Genomic DNA, 14,648 nt, shown 5'->3' on the forward strand with positions numbered 1-14,648 from the left:
TCCACAATAACAATTTCACAACATTGAAGCCATTGGTGTACAGCACCCTCTAGTGGGAAGATTTAAGCTCATGCTCCTAGTTAGTTTATTTGTGATCAAATTTGTTTTGTTCTCATTTCTCACTCAAACAAAACATCAGCCCCTGCATACAGCTTTAATTAGGTTTTTATACTATGAACAATATCCCCTCCATCCAGCCCCTATCTATACCGCTTATCCTTTGATGGATTCAGGGGGAGCTGGAGCCAATTACAATTATATTTGTAGAAATATTTGATGACTAAATGATTTATTGTTAATTTGTGGGATGAACAGGTGGAAGGTTTTTCATGGTTTTTAACTGAGAGAGACGAGCACATGTCCTGCACTTATCTAAATATCAACTCCCTGTTCTACACCTGTGAAAAAAACATAAAGAAAATTCCTGTTGTACTTTCTCTGTGGCTGATGGTGCTGTTGTCCCACATGTTTTTTTAGAGGCCTTGCAGTACTCAAGCAGCTTTCTGTGTCAATGACATGTGGCTCATAACTATGTACTTACAAGTATACTGCCTCAAATAATGACTTTTAAAGTGTCATTCAACCTGCCCCTGTCATCACAAATCAACATTCACCTCCCTGAGGTTTTCAATCAACTCTGACCTGAAAATTGTATTAATTTGTGGCTAAAATATTGGTAATAATAGTTAAATGATTCTTCATTCACCAATGAAAAGGGTCTAATAACCCCTGTGTTCATATAAAATAAACATAGCTGCCTTTAAAAAAAATAATTTCAACATCCAACAGTGCTTCAATTTGCTTTTTTATCTTCCTCATAATTCCAAAACATTTATCCTTGGAATGTATTTGGAGACTGTTTTGGATCAGTCACAAAATAATGACTGTAGTGATGTGAACCAATGCGTGTGAGGCTGTCACAGTCCCATATTCATAGCATTGATAAAACCTGACTTAAATGAAGAAACAGCAAAAACTGTGTTTCTACACAACAATGACCTCTGCTTGGATACCTTTTTGTTATATATTAAGTCTTAAACTCTCTGGAGCTGGAAGGGCATTTGATATTACTACTACTACTACTACTATTACTACTATTAAAATATTGCACAAATATGTTTTTTTTCCCACAGGCATTTTAATATGTCAACATTTGAAATAAATAAATAAAAAAAATGCTCATTATGTTGTGATCAGAAGACTCACAATAGTGTTTTTTGGGTGAAGCAGGCTAAGTTAAATTTCTGTTTCAACACAATAAATATCACTGTTTAAAAAAAATGCTATGGATTTGTTAAAGGTTCAGTGTGTAGAATTTAGTGACAGCTAGGGGTGAAGTTGCATGTTGCAGCTGAACACCCCTCACCTCACCCCCTTCCAAACATAAGAGAACCTGTGGTAGACTTCACTTGTCATAAAAACTCAAAGGTGTTTAGTTTGTCCAGTCTGGACTACTGCAAAAAAATATTATGGCAGCCTCCGTAGAGAGGACCTGCTCCTGATGTAAATATAAATGTGTTTCTGCCAATTCAATTTCTGCCAATAGATCCCTTTCACCTAAATTGTACACACTTGACTTTTAACACTTACAAACACTTACATGAGACACATTGTTTTGAGCACATTACTACACAAAATGCCTTTTTTATAATAGATTTACTGATGAAGTTAGTTTCCCGCTCCCGTCCACAGAGATAACGTCACATGTTGGTGAACAGAAGGAAAGAAAATCTTTTATAAATCTCTGGCACCTCTTTGCTAATAACAAACAACTGTTTAAAAACAATTTCAACTTATTAGGAAACAACAGTGTGATACAAGGGCGCCATCTAAAGGCCATGGTATAAAATAACACTGTTGTCGCTTCAGGCATGAGCGTATCATCATCATTCGTCGGCGTGCACTGGACAGAAACGCTCCTCATCCTCCTTCTGGTCGGAAGAAAAGAAAAAGTCCTCTCTCAGTTCAGGTAACCGAGAGATGGGATCTAAAGTTCCCTTTTCCTCAGACGTGATTAATCACTCACAAATGACACAAGGGATTCTGGGTAAGGGGCGGGGGGTAGCAAAACCATAACACAAACAAGATAAAAACACTGCAAAGCAGCCACACCTTTGGCACGACCAGTCAGTCACAGAGCAAAGGTAGCTCACGTACAAACGTTCTGTTTTCATGTAGCATGTGTTGAAATGAAACCCAGTGGTAAGTGTCCCTTTGTCGTCGCTAACGGTGACGCCTTCTTCCCAGACTGAATCACTATTGCTTTTCCAAGCTCAGTCTTTTTTTGGATAGTGCAAATTGAAGGAGGACACATCCCTCTGCTCACATTAGAATAGAACAATGAAGTGACCGTCAAGATGCTGCCTGTCAAGAGTTTTCCCAAAGCTTGGTCTCCATGTTCCATCCACTGAAGAATATTTAGCCAGACAAGATTTGACAAACACAAAGCAGAATCCCTTCTTAACCTTGAATCCAGATGATGCTGTGATTGAAGTGTGTAAACAGGAAGATATGCTTGATACTACTTTATTCACTCTAGAAGAGCGTCTGGACTTCTATACCAGGCTTCGGGATATTTACATTGTCTAGGGATTTGTTAGCTCAAAGCTGAGAGCCGTGCATGGACAGAATGAATATTACAAAGGCTTTCAAGGCAAAGGCAAAACAAAAGTGTTTGTCTGAAATCTTATCTGACGCGACACAGTGGAGGTCTTTGGCAACTCAGGAGGAGCAGAGGACCCGTTGGATAAAGAGGGGGGGGGGGGCTAATTATGAGTCAAACACTGAAACCGATTCTTGAAGAACAGGAGGCCATTTTTCGTGTGTGTGGCGTCAGAGGAAGCCGGCGGGTAACGGAACTTGGCGTAAGTCTTGTCGCTCTCCGACTGGCTGACCCAGGGCAGTTTGATTTTGGTTGCGTGATTTACAATGACGTCGTCACAAGAGCCCACATGGAGGGATCCCAGGCCGTCGATGAAAAACTCTGGAAAAAAACCCCCCCGCAATAACACACTCATTAAAACTCATTCAGTTACAAAAAAAACTGATTCATCGTACATCGGTTTAATAAAATAAGATATAAAAATTTTTTTAAATAAGATATAAAAAACCCTGCCATTGTATGCCTCTACCAACCAGTGCAGCTTTGTGAGGCCAGCATGACCTTCACCATTGACTTTACACCACCTAATTGTAAGCAGTTCATCTGGATTTCCTTGAAGTGTTTCTAAGATATTGTGTTCACAAGGCAACAAATGTGTCATGTCCCAGTGACCTTGACCTTTGACCACAAGTCCATCTTTGAGTCCGACTGAATGTTTTTACCAAAATTAAAGAAATTGCCCCAAGACTTTCGTGAGGTGAGTGAACCATGAACACCAGGTGTTCATGGCCACTGGCTGTCACTGGTGCTGAGGCATAAAAAGTGTGTCAAAGACATTGAGGGTATTTCCATTTGATGTGATTGTGCAGCCTTAAAAACATGGAGTTACTATATGGGTTTGATATTTCACTCAATATCAGACTCTTATAATGTAGACGGGAAGAAATAAGAATTGTAAAGACCTTAACAATTTGGGGATGAAAAGGGGAAATTAGTAAATTGAATTTCCATTAAAGTAATGCTAATGTTTAATTATAACAGTAGAACTGGTGATGTCGGTAGGTGCTGACGAGAAAATATCACAGTATTATTAACTTTGTATGATACGATCTCAGTAGTTAAAATATGATAAGACTCTTTAAAGCATAAATCACTAACAGTGTGGGCTGATGAAATTAATACTTTTCATTACCCTGAAGGAACTCCAGCTCTTGACTTTACAACTTTTTATGTCATATGATCTGTGCTCAGGCTCACAATGCAGTCTCTTCATTCTTCTGCCGCGCCCTGGAAGTTTTTGTTGGTCTTTTTTTTTTAAGACACCACTGGGACTTTTTTTTTTTTTTGCCTGTTCACTCTGCCTCCAGTTTTTGTGTAATGTCGACCATCCTTTAGATGGAATGTTATTTGTCTCTTTTTGTCTTTGTTTCTCTTTTCATGTGCTATGAGAACATTAAATGTGCTGTTTTTCATACTTACTTTTCTTTCTTTGAGGGCTTTCCATCATTTCACTCCTTGTATAATTTCCTGTTAATATGATGAACAGGCAAAGCGAATGCTCTATAGAATCATTAAGTAAACTTGTATATTGCAGGAAATTTGTTAGTATGGATTAGTGTGGAATTGGGACGCCACGATTGCTTTCGTCCCTATTTGATTGTTGATCAGTTATCATTTAATAAATGCAAAAAAATAAACCACAAATCACTGGCCCAATCTTTACTGTGTGTTTATTATGGAAGTAAATGCAGGTGTTTCACTGTACTCACCAAGGTGAGCTACTCTGGCGAGCCGCGGGTCAAATCCGACCTGCTGGACTTTGTCGGTGCGAGCCAGAAAGAAGTTGATGACGCCGTCAGTGACGACACAGTTGGGGAAGCCTTGGATGACGTGATGAAATCCTCTCCTCAAGTGTAAACAGTCACCATCCTCCTCCCCTGGCTCGATGGAGATGGTCTGTCTGTAGGTGGCAGTATACCCTGTGGCTTCCCGCACTGCACCACCCACCTTAACACACACAAACACACACACACATACACAATGATGTCACGGACATCCCTGCAAAAACACCACCGTTGCAGTCATTGAGTTTATTTGTCTGTCTCTCACCAGATCCAGCGTGGTCTTCTCTAAAACATCCACCATCTTCTCCAGCTTGGTGTTGGCCGTGAAGATGAAGTCGTCATCCACCCACAGCACGTACTTTGTGGTCACCTGGGAAACAGCCAGGTTCCGTCCCGCGAACCAACCCTGCGACACGTGACACCGAACATGAGTTTCAGAAAGGGCATCAAAAGAAAGAACTGTGAGATTCAAAACTGTCCTCACCTTTCCAAAAGGCATGATGTAATGCTCGATGTAAGGCCCAGAGATGGTTTGGGGATTTTCGCTGTCATCAGCAATTACTATGGTGACAGTAGGATAATATTTTCTGATGCTGTCGATAAGATCTTGAAGCTTATCATAACGCAGGAATGTCTTCGTAGCTATGGTAACGAGGGCGCTGACATTGTAGTCTGCAGGGATGGAGAATCAAACAACAGATAGAAGAAAGTTTAACTTTTAACCAAACAACAATAATATCAAAAATAGCAAAAGTGCAGGTGTTGTGTTTTACCTCCTTTGGATCCAGTGTTGTACAGTTTAGGCGTGACACCGTGACGGATGATGATACTGAAGACAGCTTGATGACCCTCGGTCTCAAACTGCACTAAAAGACACAACAAAAACAACCTCATATAATCGACTGGTGTAACTGGATATAACTGATCTGCTCCACAGTTGTTAATCTGGGGTTTGCAGTTAGACATCCGCAACTGTTGAATCTCTTATTCATGCAGCCTAGTAGCCACAAAAGATAAATATTAAATGAGCAGCTGCCATATACAGGCAGGTTTGGTCTGATTCGAATGTTGCCTGTAATCAGGCTTTAAACTTGTTAACTCTTAGAGTTTAGAATTTTTATTGAATTTTACTGTATTTATTATTATTTTGACTTCCCAGTTCTACACAAAAACACAACATCTAGTCCTGGATTATCATTTCTGAAGCTGCACTGAAATTATCTGGAGGGGCTGTGTGGGAAGACACAGTCACTTTTCCTGCTATATATTATCTCTGCGTATGCATACTATTTCTGCTTGTGTTACTGCCAAGATGACATCAGAGCCACAGATCTGAGACTGTGCTCGTCTCCTCCCCACCAAGACAAATGCCTTCAGCATGTGTCTGTGTCTTGGCTTGGCAAGAAGGCCTTCAGCATCTGTCTGTGTCTTGTCACCTGGGATTTTACCTTCACTCAGTTCACACACATAGTTCACATAAATACACACACACACACACACACACACACACACACACACACACACACACACACACACACACACATAGTTCACATACATACACACACACACACACACACATAGTTCAGACACAGGCACACATAGTTCAACTCTTCACACACACACGCACATCTCTTCACTGCATCTGCATAAAAAGCACACGCCTGCAACTGTTTCTTTGTCATTCCCTCTGCAGAATGCTCTTCGCATGCTGTATGATTGTGTATGATTGCAAGGAATAAAGTATACTTAAAAGACTATTATTCTCCAATCTCTTTATTTCAGAAGTCTCACCAGGTTAAATTCCCATCACAACCGCTGGTACAAATTAAAGGAAAAATGTCTGGGAAAATCCCAGCGAGCAAGTGGGCGTGGGATGTGGTTTCTGAAATGTTGCCGGAGACAAAGAACACAAATATCTCCTCTTTCCACTCCTTTGCTGGTTTTGCAGCTACATCCCAATGATTGCTGTATCATAGTAAACCATCAATGTGCTTGAACCAAAACTAAAACACTGTACTCTCCGCAGTGGAATTAATTTGTCATGTCCTGCTTTTCTGATGTTCTGGACATTTTCATGTTGTAGTGAACATGTCTGACCTGGACAATCTACTGCTGCGGTCTTCATATGTAAAAGGCAAACTCCAGAAAGTGCCCAATTTTCCAGATTGTTTCTTCTAAAACTTGTTTTCACTTATTACAATTTCTCTCTTAAACTATGTTGCTAGACAACACAGTACTTGTTGATGACGTCCTCATCTGTAGCACACACAAGTAGCAAGTGCTAAGAGACAAAATATTCAAACCACAACTCTCCATAAAACCACAAATGTTTACAGTTCATATTTGTAGGGATAAAACCAATGACTCATGATGTGTTGATGTGACGTGCCAATGAGTCCATTTTCAAGTCAGGCCAGCTTTTTCCTCCTGTTTCCAGTCTTTATGCTAAGCTAAGCTAACGGCTGCGGGCTGTAACACAAAATTTACTCACAGACATGTTACACAGCACCCAGCATTTCACTGTTTAAATGAGAAACCACTGAAAATGGATACAGTTCTTAATTAACCTAAAAAGCCCATCCTGATATTTAAAAATAAGAGAGATGATACCATGGACTGTAAAATAAAGATGGACTGCTCCTGAAAAGTGAAGCCAAAGCGTCTTCATTGCCACCTGGTGGCTTGCTGCAGTATAGGTCATAAATCTTGTCTCATCCATGTTATTAGATGGAACATGGACTAAACTAAAAAGTCCAAGTAGCCTAAATGTTAAATGCATTTTTCTGTCATTTTAGGTATTTCTTATTATATGTTCAAGCGTTCATTTTTCCTGCGACTCCATCCCCCGATCGCTACAGACTCTGGCTCATCATGCACAAGATGACAACGTTCATATCGCTTCATTTGTCGATAGTGGGATCAAGTGGAGACGCATCGTCCATCTTTATAAACAGTCTGTGGATGATACAAACAACATGAGCTGTGTTTGAGGCCTCACCTGTGTCGGCCGTGCTGGGGTGAAACAGAGTGTTTGTGTAGGTGACAAACTGCAGCTGTCGGTTCAGGTTCGGCAGGAGGCTGCTCGACAGAGTCATGTGCATCTCGCCGTCACCTTTGACTTTCACCCCATCTACCTCTGCTGCCATGTTCAGCGTTCCCAGTGTGGCAGTGATGTTTATCTGCAGCGACGTGGAGGGAAAGTAGGTTAAATGAAAAGCCAGGGGAGATCTGAAACATGTGGACATATTGAAATACTCACCAAGTGATGGTCTCTGGGAATATCGTGTAAGGCCAAGCCTGGAAACATATGAAAACAATTGACAGACTTAGTTGACCCACTTCCTTTGCTACTGACAGTTTTCACATTAGCCGCCCATTAAAAAAAAAACTCCAGCTCATTGCAGAGAAGTGTATAGTAACTTTCTCAGTGATATGCTGCATAACTTATGATGAGTTAATGGCCTTTTCTTTGTAATCTCTATAGACAGATTCCTACATGTTAATGCTTAGAATCTAAGCGAAAGGACAAGATTTTGAGGCTAGAAGTCTTCTGGCTTCCGCTTCTAGTTGGACCAATCCCGTTCGAGCAGGCTTTGGTTGCCCACAGGTAAACATTCCATGTGGAGAGCAAAAGAAGGAACACATTGACCGAAATGCATCGGCTATCTTTTCTAATTTAATTGCATTCATATGCAGATAGCTGTTGGTAGCTAAAACTAGAACTACTGCACTGTGGTTGTACGCCTCTGCCAACCAGTGCAGTGTCCGTGTACATATTTCAACATACTTTTCTTCCAGATTCATATAAGGTCACTGTGACCTTTGAACTTTGACCACTGAAACGTTATCACTTTATCTTTGAGTCCAAGTGACAACTGATCAAAAGTTGAAGAAGAAATCGGCAGCTGAAGTTAAATCATCACACATTAGTCAGGTCACTGATATTTTTTATTAACTTAGTTATCTCAGTGTTTTTGATAATTTTCTTGATTTGTTTGTGAAAAACTCATTTTGAAATGCTCTCTAGGCTTTTTAACTGTGGTGGTCTATCTTAACCTTTATTAATTGTTGGACAATGATCTAAAGTATCATAGAAGTCTTATGCCCCCTTCTCCGTCTCCGAGGTCCTACCTGGGATGATGATTGTTTTCAGGGGCCGGACCTCCACCCCCTGTGTTGGATACTGTAAGGGATTGTTGGCCTCTGCTACAAAGAGAACATCTACAGGTGTCTGTGACCTGAGGAGACATGTTCACATGCACACTGAGCATGAAGCTGCAACAGCAACATACAGCCACAAACACAACGGAATAAAAGGACACAAACTGCAGTGAGCGGGTTTTGCTCTTTGAAAATATAAAATGACTTGCTATGAATTCTGTCACAGCTAAAAATAAAAGACCTTGTCACCTTGTGATTTTGTTCTTTACTGAGGAAAAATCTAGTAGTTTAATGTAGGGAGGAGAGAAGATGAGCAATAAAGCCTTTTTTCTTTCTGATCTTTTTAAAAGCATCGCTGTTGTGTTCAGGTTCTCTTTAGGCTGGGAAATGAATCCTGAATTATTGGTGGGGGAGGGGGGTGGTGGGTGTGGGGGGGGGGGGTAATGGTGGAGAGGATGGTTTCCTCTATCAGAGCCATACAGACAATTATTTAAATGTTTTTTACATAGTGGGTTTTGCTCTGTGTGCATCACCATTCTCCTTCTCTGGCTGTATTGTTTTACAGTGCTGCTCACCTCTTCTGGAAACTCTTGTACTCTTTGGCCCGTCTCCTCTTTATTTCCTCCAGCTCAGAGGCCTCAAAGGCAGTGTGCAGCGGGTGAGCCGACACCCGCGGGAATAAGAATTGGGCGAAGGGCAGGTTCACTCCTCCACTCTCACCCTCACATAGGCACCCGTTGCGTGCCAACAAACTGGATGGATCGACAGAGACACATTTATGTCAGGGACATCAGGTTTTAGCTCAGGCCCAATCTATAGAATAAATTAACTGGTCCTGTTTGAACACTTACCTTGCCACACTATCCCTAACACGAAATGGGATGTTGCCTAATCGGTGGTCTGGTTCTGGGAGCCTCTCCTCCAGGCCTGGTCGCTGCCACACATCCACAGTGTTGTAGGCCCGGGTGGGCCACGAATGAAGGAGGGCCAGTACCAGCACTATGGATGCCAGGATGGCAAGCAGCACCGTCTTCTTCAGGGACCTCATTCTAAAAACTGGCAGATACAAGGCCGATAAGTCATTGATAATACCATTCTCACATGCCTATATGTAACTGACTGCTAAACCTGGTAGGTTATGCAGATTGTTTCATTTATTATTTGGGTTGGGTTTATTTTGTTCTTTATGTTCAAGTATGTATCGTGTTATTTAAGTTAGTAATTTGTTGTCCTTTTAAACGTAGCGACTCACCTCGCGTAAATGCCTGTAGCTTTCACGGAGCGGACGATATAATAAACACACCAAATCCTTCGCTTCCGGTCCGAGCCTGATATAAAACACCTGCCGTACAGCTGCGTCTTGATGATGGTAGCAGCGGAAACGACAGGACGCCAGCTGTACGGCGATTCCCTATCTTACGGACGTATTAATCCTCGTTTAACACCCCTCGGCGAGCGGAATGAGGTAGGAAGCAGGTTTTATTCCTTTTGCTACAGGTAGCGCGGAATGGGAGTCGCTATGTCACAGTCGCTACTGGGACTGTAACATGTGTTCGTACTGGTTTGTGCGACTGCAGCTGGTTGTTTGCCAGCGTCAGCAGAGAAAAGTTCGAGTCCGTCCCCGCCCCCCCCCTCTCTCTCTCTCCCAGCTGTTGTTTGCCTCCAACGAAAAACTTATATAAGACAAAACAGTCCGCTTCTTATTTGATTGTGTCGTTCACGTAGTGTTAGTTGGTTTCCTCGATCCGATCACTTTGCAGGTAATCGTGTCAGATCAGGTTCAACTTTGACAGTTTGAACTTGTCTCACGTGGTTATTTATTTGTTTAGCTGATGTTTAGGTATTTTAACGGTTGTATTTGTCTTTTATTAAATGATTATGTTGTACTTGTTGTCTTTCTAGTTTCACAGTGTTTTTACGGTGCCATGGAGAAATGTTGAATAAAGAGCCGTGACGCATCAGTTTGGAACTCTCTGCGTCTTGTTTGCCAGCCAGGGGCTGTTACACTATATGTATGCTGAAAGAGGTGGTGGCTGTTGTGAGTGTCCCCCCCCCCCGGCCATGAGGAGATCCTTTCTGAGCACACACGGAAGATGCAAGAGATAAAAACTAGTGATCTGTTTAAAAACATCACTTTTGTTGCGATTTAGTCGCTACAGTGTGCAGTGCAGCTGACACCCCTAGACTGTTTAAGCCCGAGAGACAATTCATAAAAACAAAAAAAAGCATCTCAGAAATACAAGAGATAAAATAATGAACCAACATCTCTCTCAGGATGGTCCCTTCTGTTTGTATGCCTGTCAGGTCACTGTCAGGGCGAATAAAACACAAGCTGTTGCATGTCATAGATGACAAGCATCATAGTAACTGTCAAGACCAGAACAAATTATCCGGAATGTCGCATTTTCCAAGAAAATTGTACAAAAAAAATGTTTTTGTTGTTGAAGTAAAGTGATAAAAAGCACATTCTCATCACAGCACAAATAATGTTCTTGGTTTAAGTCAACACTCGTCTGAGTCTTGGTGCCCTACAACACCCCATTCTGACAGAGAAGATGTTATGCAGGTTTTGTGGTAAGCGAGCTAAACGTTAAAAAGCTGAAACCAGACAAAGTAAGAAATTGCATGTGTTCAAACACACGTGCATTCTTCTTCTAAACGAGAATAACATGACATCTGGATATCTGTTGGGTTTTCAGAATTAAAACAAAAAAATAGAAAATGGATGCTATCATGACTTATTATAAGATACACTTATTTACTTACCCGTGATTTCTTCATTCATTTTCAAAATTGCCTAAACTTGCATGTTCCTATACAATATACACACACATATGAAGATTCCCTTTTGCTCTCATCTGGAATTGCCTCTGCTACAAACTGCAATGGCACAATATATCAATTTATTTTTATTAAATAGTTTTACTATAGAAAAACATTTCCACAACTGCCTGTATAATTATAAGAAGTATTCAAAGGAATATTTACCCAACTGCCTCTATCCAGTCAGTGAAAGGGCATCCTCTGTGGGCACCTCCAGAGACCATGTAGATAGTCACAGAAATTGGTGAAGACCTTCCCCATCTGAAAACAAGATGAAATAAGCTAAATTAGTAGAATAAAACACAGAGGTAATAAAGGGGTTAACTCATAAAAGCATTTAAGTCATGACACAAAACACAGGCAAGCGTCCATATGGTGCCTCGTCAGCTGTTTGCAGTCTTACAGCCCCCAGGGGATATGATATCCTGTAGGGTTTGGGGGTTGACCACTGGTGTTATTGTGGCAAGCAGGGAATAATCAATACATGTGAAAGATGGAATGAGCAGCCAATCAACTCGGCTGTTTTAGACTCTCTGTTTTAGACAGGAAAATATTTCTTTAAGTGCTCCTTTTAAAAGCCCCTTGTTATGATATATTAGTGATGTAGGCCACACTCAGTGTACAAGTCTAATTTACATACTATATTACCAAATTTATTATTTTATGCCACCTCTAACACTGGTGGATGCACAAAAAAGGGTGATATTTGGACATTAGGCAGTGTGTGCCATGCTGTCTTTTCTGTATATGATCGAATTAGATGAGATTTCTCTCACAAACTGAAATGTAATAGTTCATTTTTAAACTCTCTTTATAGGTAATTACAGGAAGGTTCATCCAATAACAGGGGTTTTAAGGGTTTTTAGTTTTCAGGTCAGTATCCTTTAATAAACTATAAATCACATTCAACTAAAATGTCTACAATTACAAAGAGAGTTTGAGATTTATATTTAAAATGACCAAGAGTTACCAACAAATTAATTACTTAGTACTTGGATGGTGGATGGTGGTAAGAAGCCAAAAAGCAGAACTTTTATGAGCTAAATATGAACCCGAGGGACATGGAGCCTGAGCCAGTCATTAGTCTGAGTGTATTGTCCAGTGGACCAAACTAACATGGATGTAATATATGCAGGCAGCTTTCATATAAGAGCCTTATAAATAATCAAATACATCTGTAAATCAGGCCTCTCAGACAGTGCGTTACCCAACCTTTTGGTACAGGATACAATGATGATTGTAGTCATTTAGTGTCGCACCCAATGTCGCCATTATCTCCATTTAAAACTATGGTTGGTTATGGTCCATAGAAGACTGTCATCTGTGATTCATTATTAAACAGAATGAATGAATAGGATAAATATTGCACCCAGATACAGCAGGAAGAACATTGTATACAAACAAAGAATAAACAGAGCAGGTCCGAGGACTGAGCCATGTGGGACACTGTTTGCTATTTGAAAAAATTCAGATTTAATAGATCCTATTGCAACATACTGTCTGGATAATTCTAAAACCAATTCTATGTCATTTCAGCAAAATCACTATTATGAAGGTTTTCTTGAGGAAAATCCATTATAAATTATGGGAAACCCCTGAAAGGTCAATAACAAAAGGGGTGCAGTGTTTCTTAATATCTCAACAACATAATTGTGCAATAAAAAGGAGTGGTGGCAGTAACAATACTTTGCTTCTCTCTAAAACCAGATTAGTGTGTACTTAAAACAGAGTGAGATTTAAGAAATTAATTTAGATGGAGATCCGTAATATTTGCAAGGCATGGAAATTTAGAGATAGACATACTTTTACTTGTTAAGCGTAGCTGTTTCACCACCTTCATTTAATGGAGTCTCATTAGCATCATTCCAAACCATGCAATCTGTCAGACATATACAAAATATCGGGGAGGCATGTTTTAAAAAGCGAGGAAGAAGTGTATCTTTTTCAGCTGAATATCTCAGGTGTAATGCCAGTAAGCCATTAGTCATATCACCGGAAGGGAAGAGATGTTGTTCCCTCAATAGGATGAATTAATTCTCGACTATTAAATTGCCATATGCTACTCCCCTCCCTTATTGTCTAATATCCTTAAAAAAGAAAATGTCAGAGCAATGTATTCGAGTGTCCAGGTATCCGGGCCAGCGAGCTTCAATGGCCGGCTGCATATGTAGCTAATAAGCTTCATTGGACCTAGGCCTATCATCATCATCCTACCTTGTGGTGAAGAAGACTGCAGGGAAAAAATATCATTCACACAAATCTTGATCCCTTACGTGAAGACACGCATCTCCTTTGAAACAAAGATCCGCTGCATTAAAGCATTTTACCGATTCTCGTCTTGGCTCCAAAAGAAAACCCCCACGCCCATTTCTTCCTCCTCACATTTGTCTGACGTTCGGCCCAGAGCCGGAGGAAACTGTGCTGGAGACGGATCTGGCCTATTATTGCAGCCCAAAAAAATCACATGAAGGGGGGTGGCTCACCTCAGCACAAAGACGCGCTCTGTAAAAGCTGTTTTCACCTCCCTTGCTGCTGCCTGCGAGGAGGTCGGGGCTTCTGGTGAATTTGCTCTTTACGAAATTGGATCAGATGTGGGAGAATGCGGCGGCGAGGAGGCGCACATCGCAGCGGCACTGCGGGCTGTGGACGGACGCTCCCCCTGCAGCAGCGGCAGCATCACCGCACCTCCACCCAACACACAGCGGTCAATCACTGGGCTCCAAGACACAAGACACACTCCTCCTGAACTGCACATGACCTGCAGCACTATTTGTGTGCGTGTCTATTTTGTTGGGTGTTGTGTGAAGAGGCCGTGCAAATGTGTGTCACGCGTGGGAATAAGGAATGTACTCCTTCTATTTATTAACGAAAATCACATTTCATTCTATCAATAAATGCGAGCTTTTGAACTTGAAGAAATTATACTTGTGCAGTGTGGGTGTTTTATATCTTTAAAAACAGAAGGATGTTTTTACCAAACAAGAAAATAACCCGCATGATTATTTGGTCAAATTAACCACTGACCCGGCTCATCCATCAGGCCAATGCAAGCCCGGTAACTGTCCACTACGGGTGAGTTTGTTTTGTGGCTCCACAAAGCTGGAAAGCTGTAACATTCGCTGTTGTACACCAGGGCACCGCCCATCTACTGAGTGCCGGTGTTAAAAACCAGCACATCCCCCCCGAACAGCAACACCGCTGACTGACTAAAGAATCAA

The 14,648-nt window shown here is 41.1% G+C and overlaps 1 protein-coding gene across 5 annotated transcripts; it reads right to left on the reverse strand.

Annotated features, from left to right (window-relative positions):
- Positions 1 to 1,440: 1,440 nt before the first annotated feature.
- On the reverse strand, positions 1,441 to 14,236 carry b4galnt1b (beta-1,4-N-acetyl-galactosaminyl transferase 1b). 5 transcript variants are annotated; one of them, XM_035153368.2, is made up of 12 exons: positions 13,914 to 14,236; positions 11,596 to 11,691; positions 9,459 to 9,663; positions 9,183 to 9,359; positions 8,578 to 8,684; positions 7,706 to 7,743; positions 7,445 to 7,625; positions 5,220 to 5,312; positions 4,931 to 5,118; positions 4,712 to 4,852; positions 4,372 to 4,609; positions 1,441 to 2,983 (listed from the first exon to the last, which is right to left on the reverse strand). In XM_035153368.2, the coding sequence occupies exons 3-12, from the start codon at positions 9,653 to 9,655 to the stop codon at positions 2,766 to 2,768; spliced, it is 1,578 nt and encodes a 525-aa protein (XP_035009259.1). In that variant the 5' UTR covers positions 9,656 to 9,663; positions 11,596 to 11,691; positions 13,914 to 14,236; the 3' UTR covers positions 1,441 to 2,765. The 5 variants fall into 5 exon arrangements, with proteins under 5 accessions (XP_035009259.1, XP_035009260.1, XP_035009261.1 ...); XM_035153369.2 differs by lacking the exon at positions 13,914 to 14,236 and adding an exon at positions 13,758 to 13,890; XM_035153370.2 differs by lacking the exon at positions 13,914 to 14,236 and adding an exon at positions 13,704 to 13,868.
- Between the last annotated feature and the right edge of the window lie 412 nt (positions 14,237 to 14,648).

Source organism: Hippoglossus stenolepis, chromosome 3 (assembly GCF_022539355.2).
Source record: "Hippoglossus stenolepis isolate QCI-W04-F060 chromosome 3, HSTE1.2, whole genome shotgun sequence".
Taxonomy (NCBI): Eukaryota; Metazoa; Chordata; class Actinopteri; order Pleuronectiformes; family Pleuronectidae; genus Hippoglossus; species Hippoglossus stenolepis.

Coding starts and splice junctions, on each gene's coding strand:
- b4galnt1b (XM_035153368.2), bottom strand. CDS start 9,655: ATGAGGTCCCTGAAGAAGACGGTGCTGCTTGCCATCCTGGCATCCATA. Junction 9,360..9,458: donor GTTAGGGATAGTGTGGCAAG/GTAAGTGTTCAA, acceptor CGATCCATCCAG/TTTGTTGGCACGCAACGGGT. Junction 7,626..7,705: donor TTCCCAGAGACCATCACTTG/GTGAGTATTTCA, acceptor ACGTCGCTGCAG/ATAAACATCACTGCCACACT.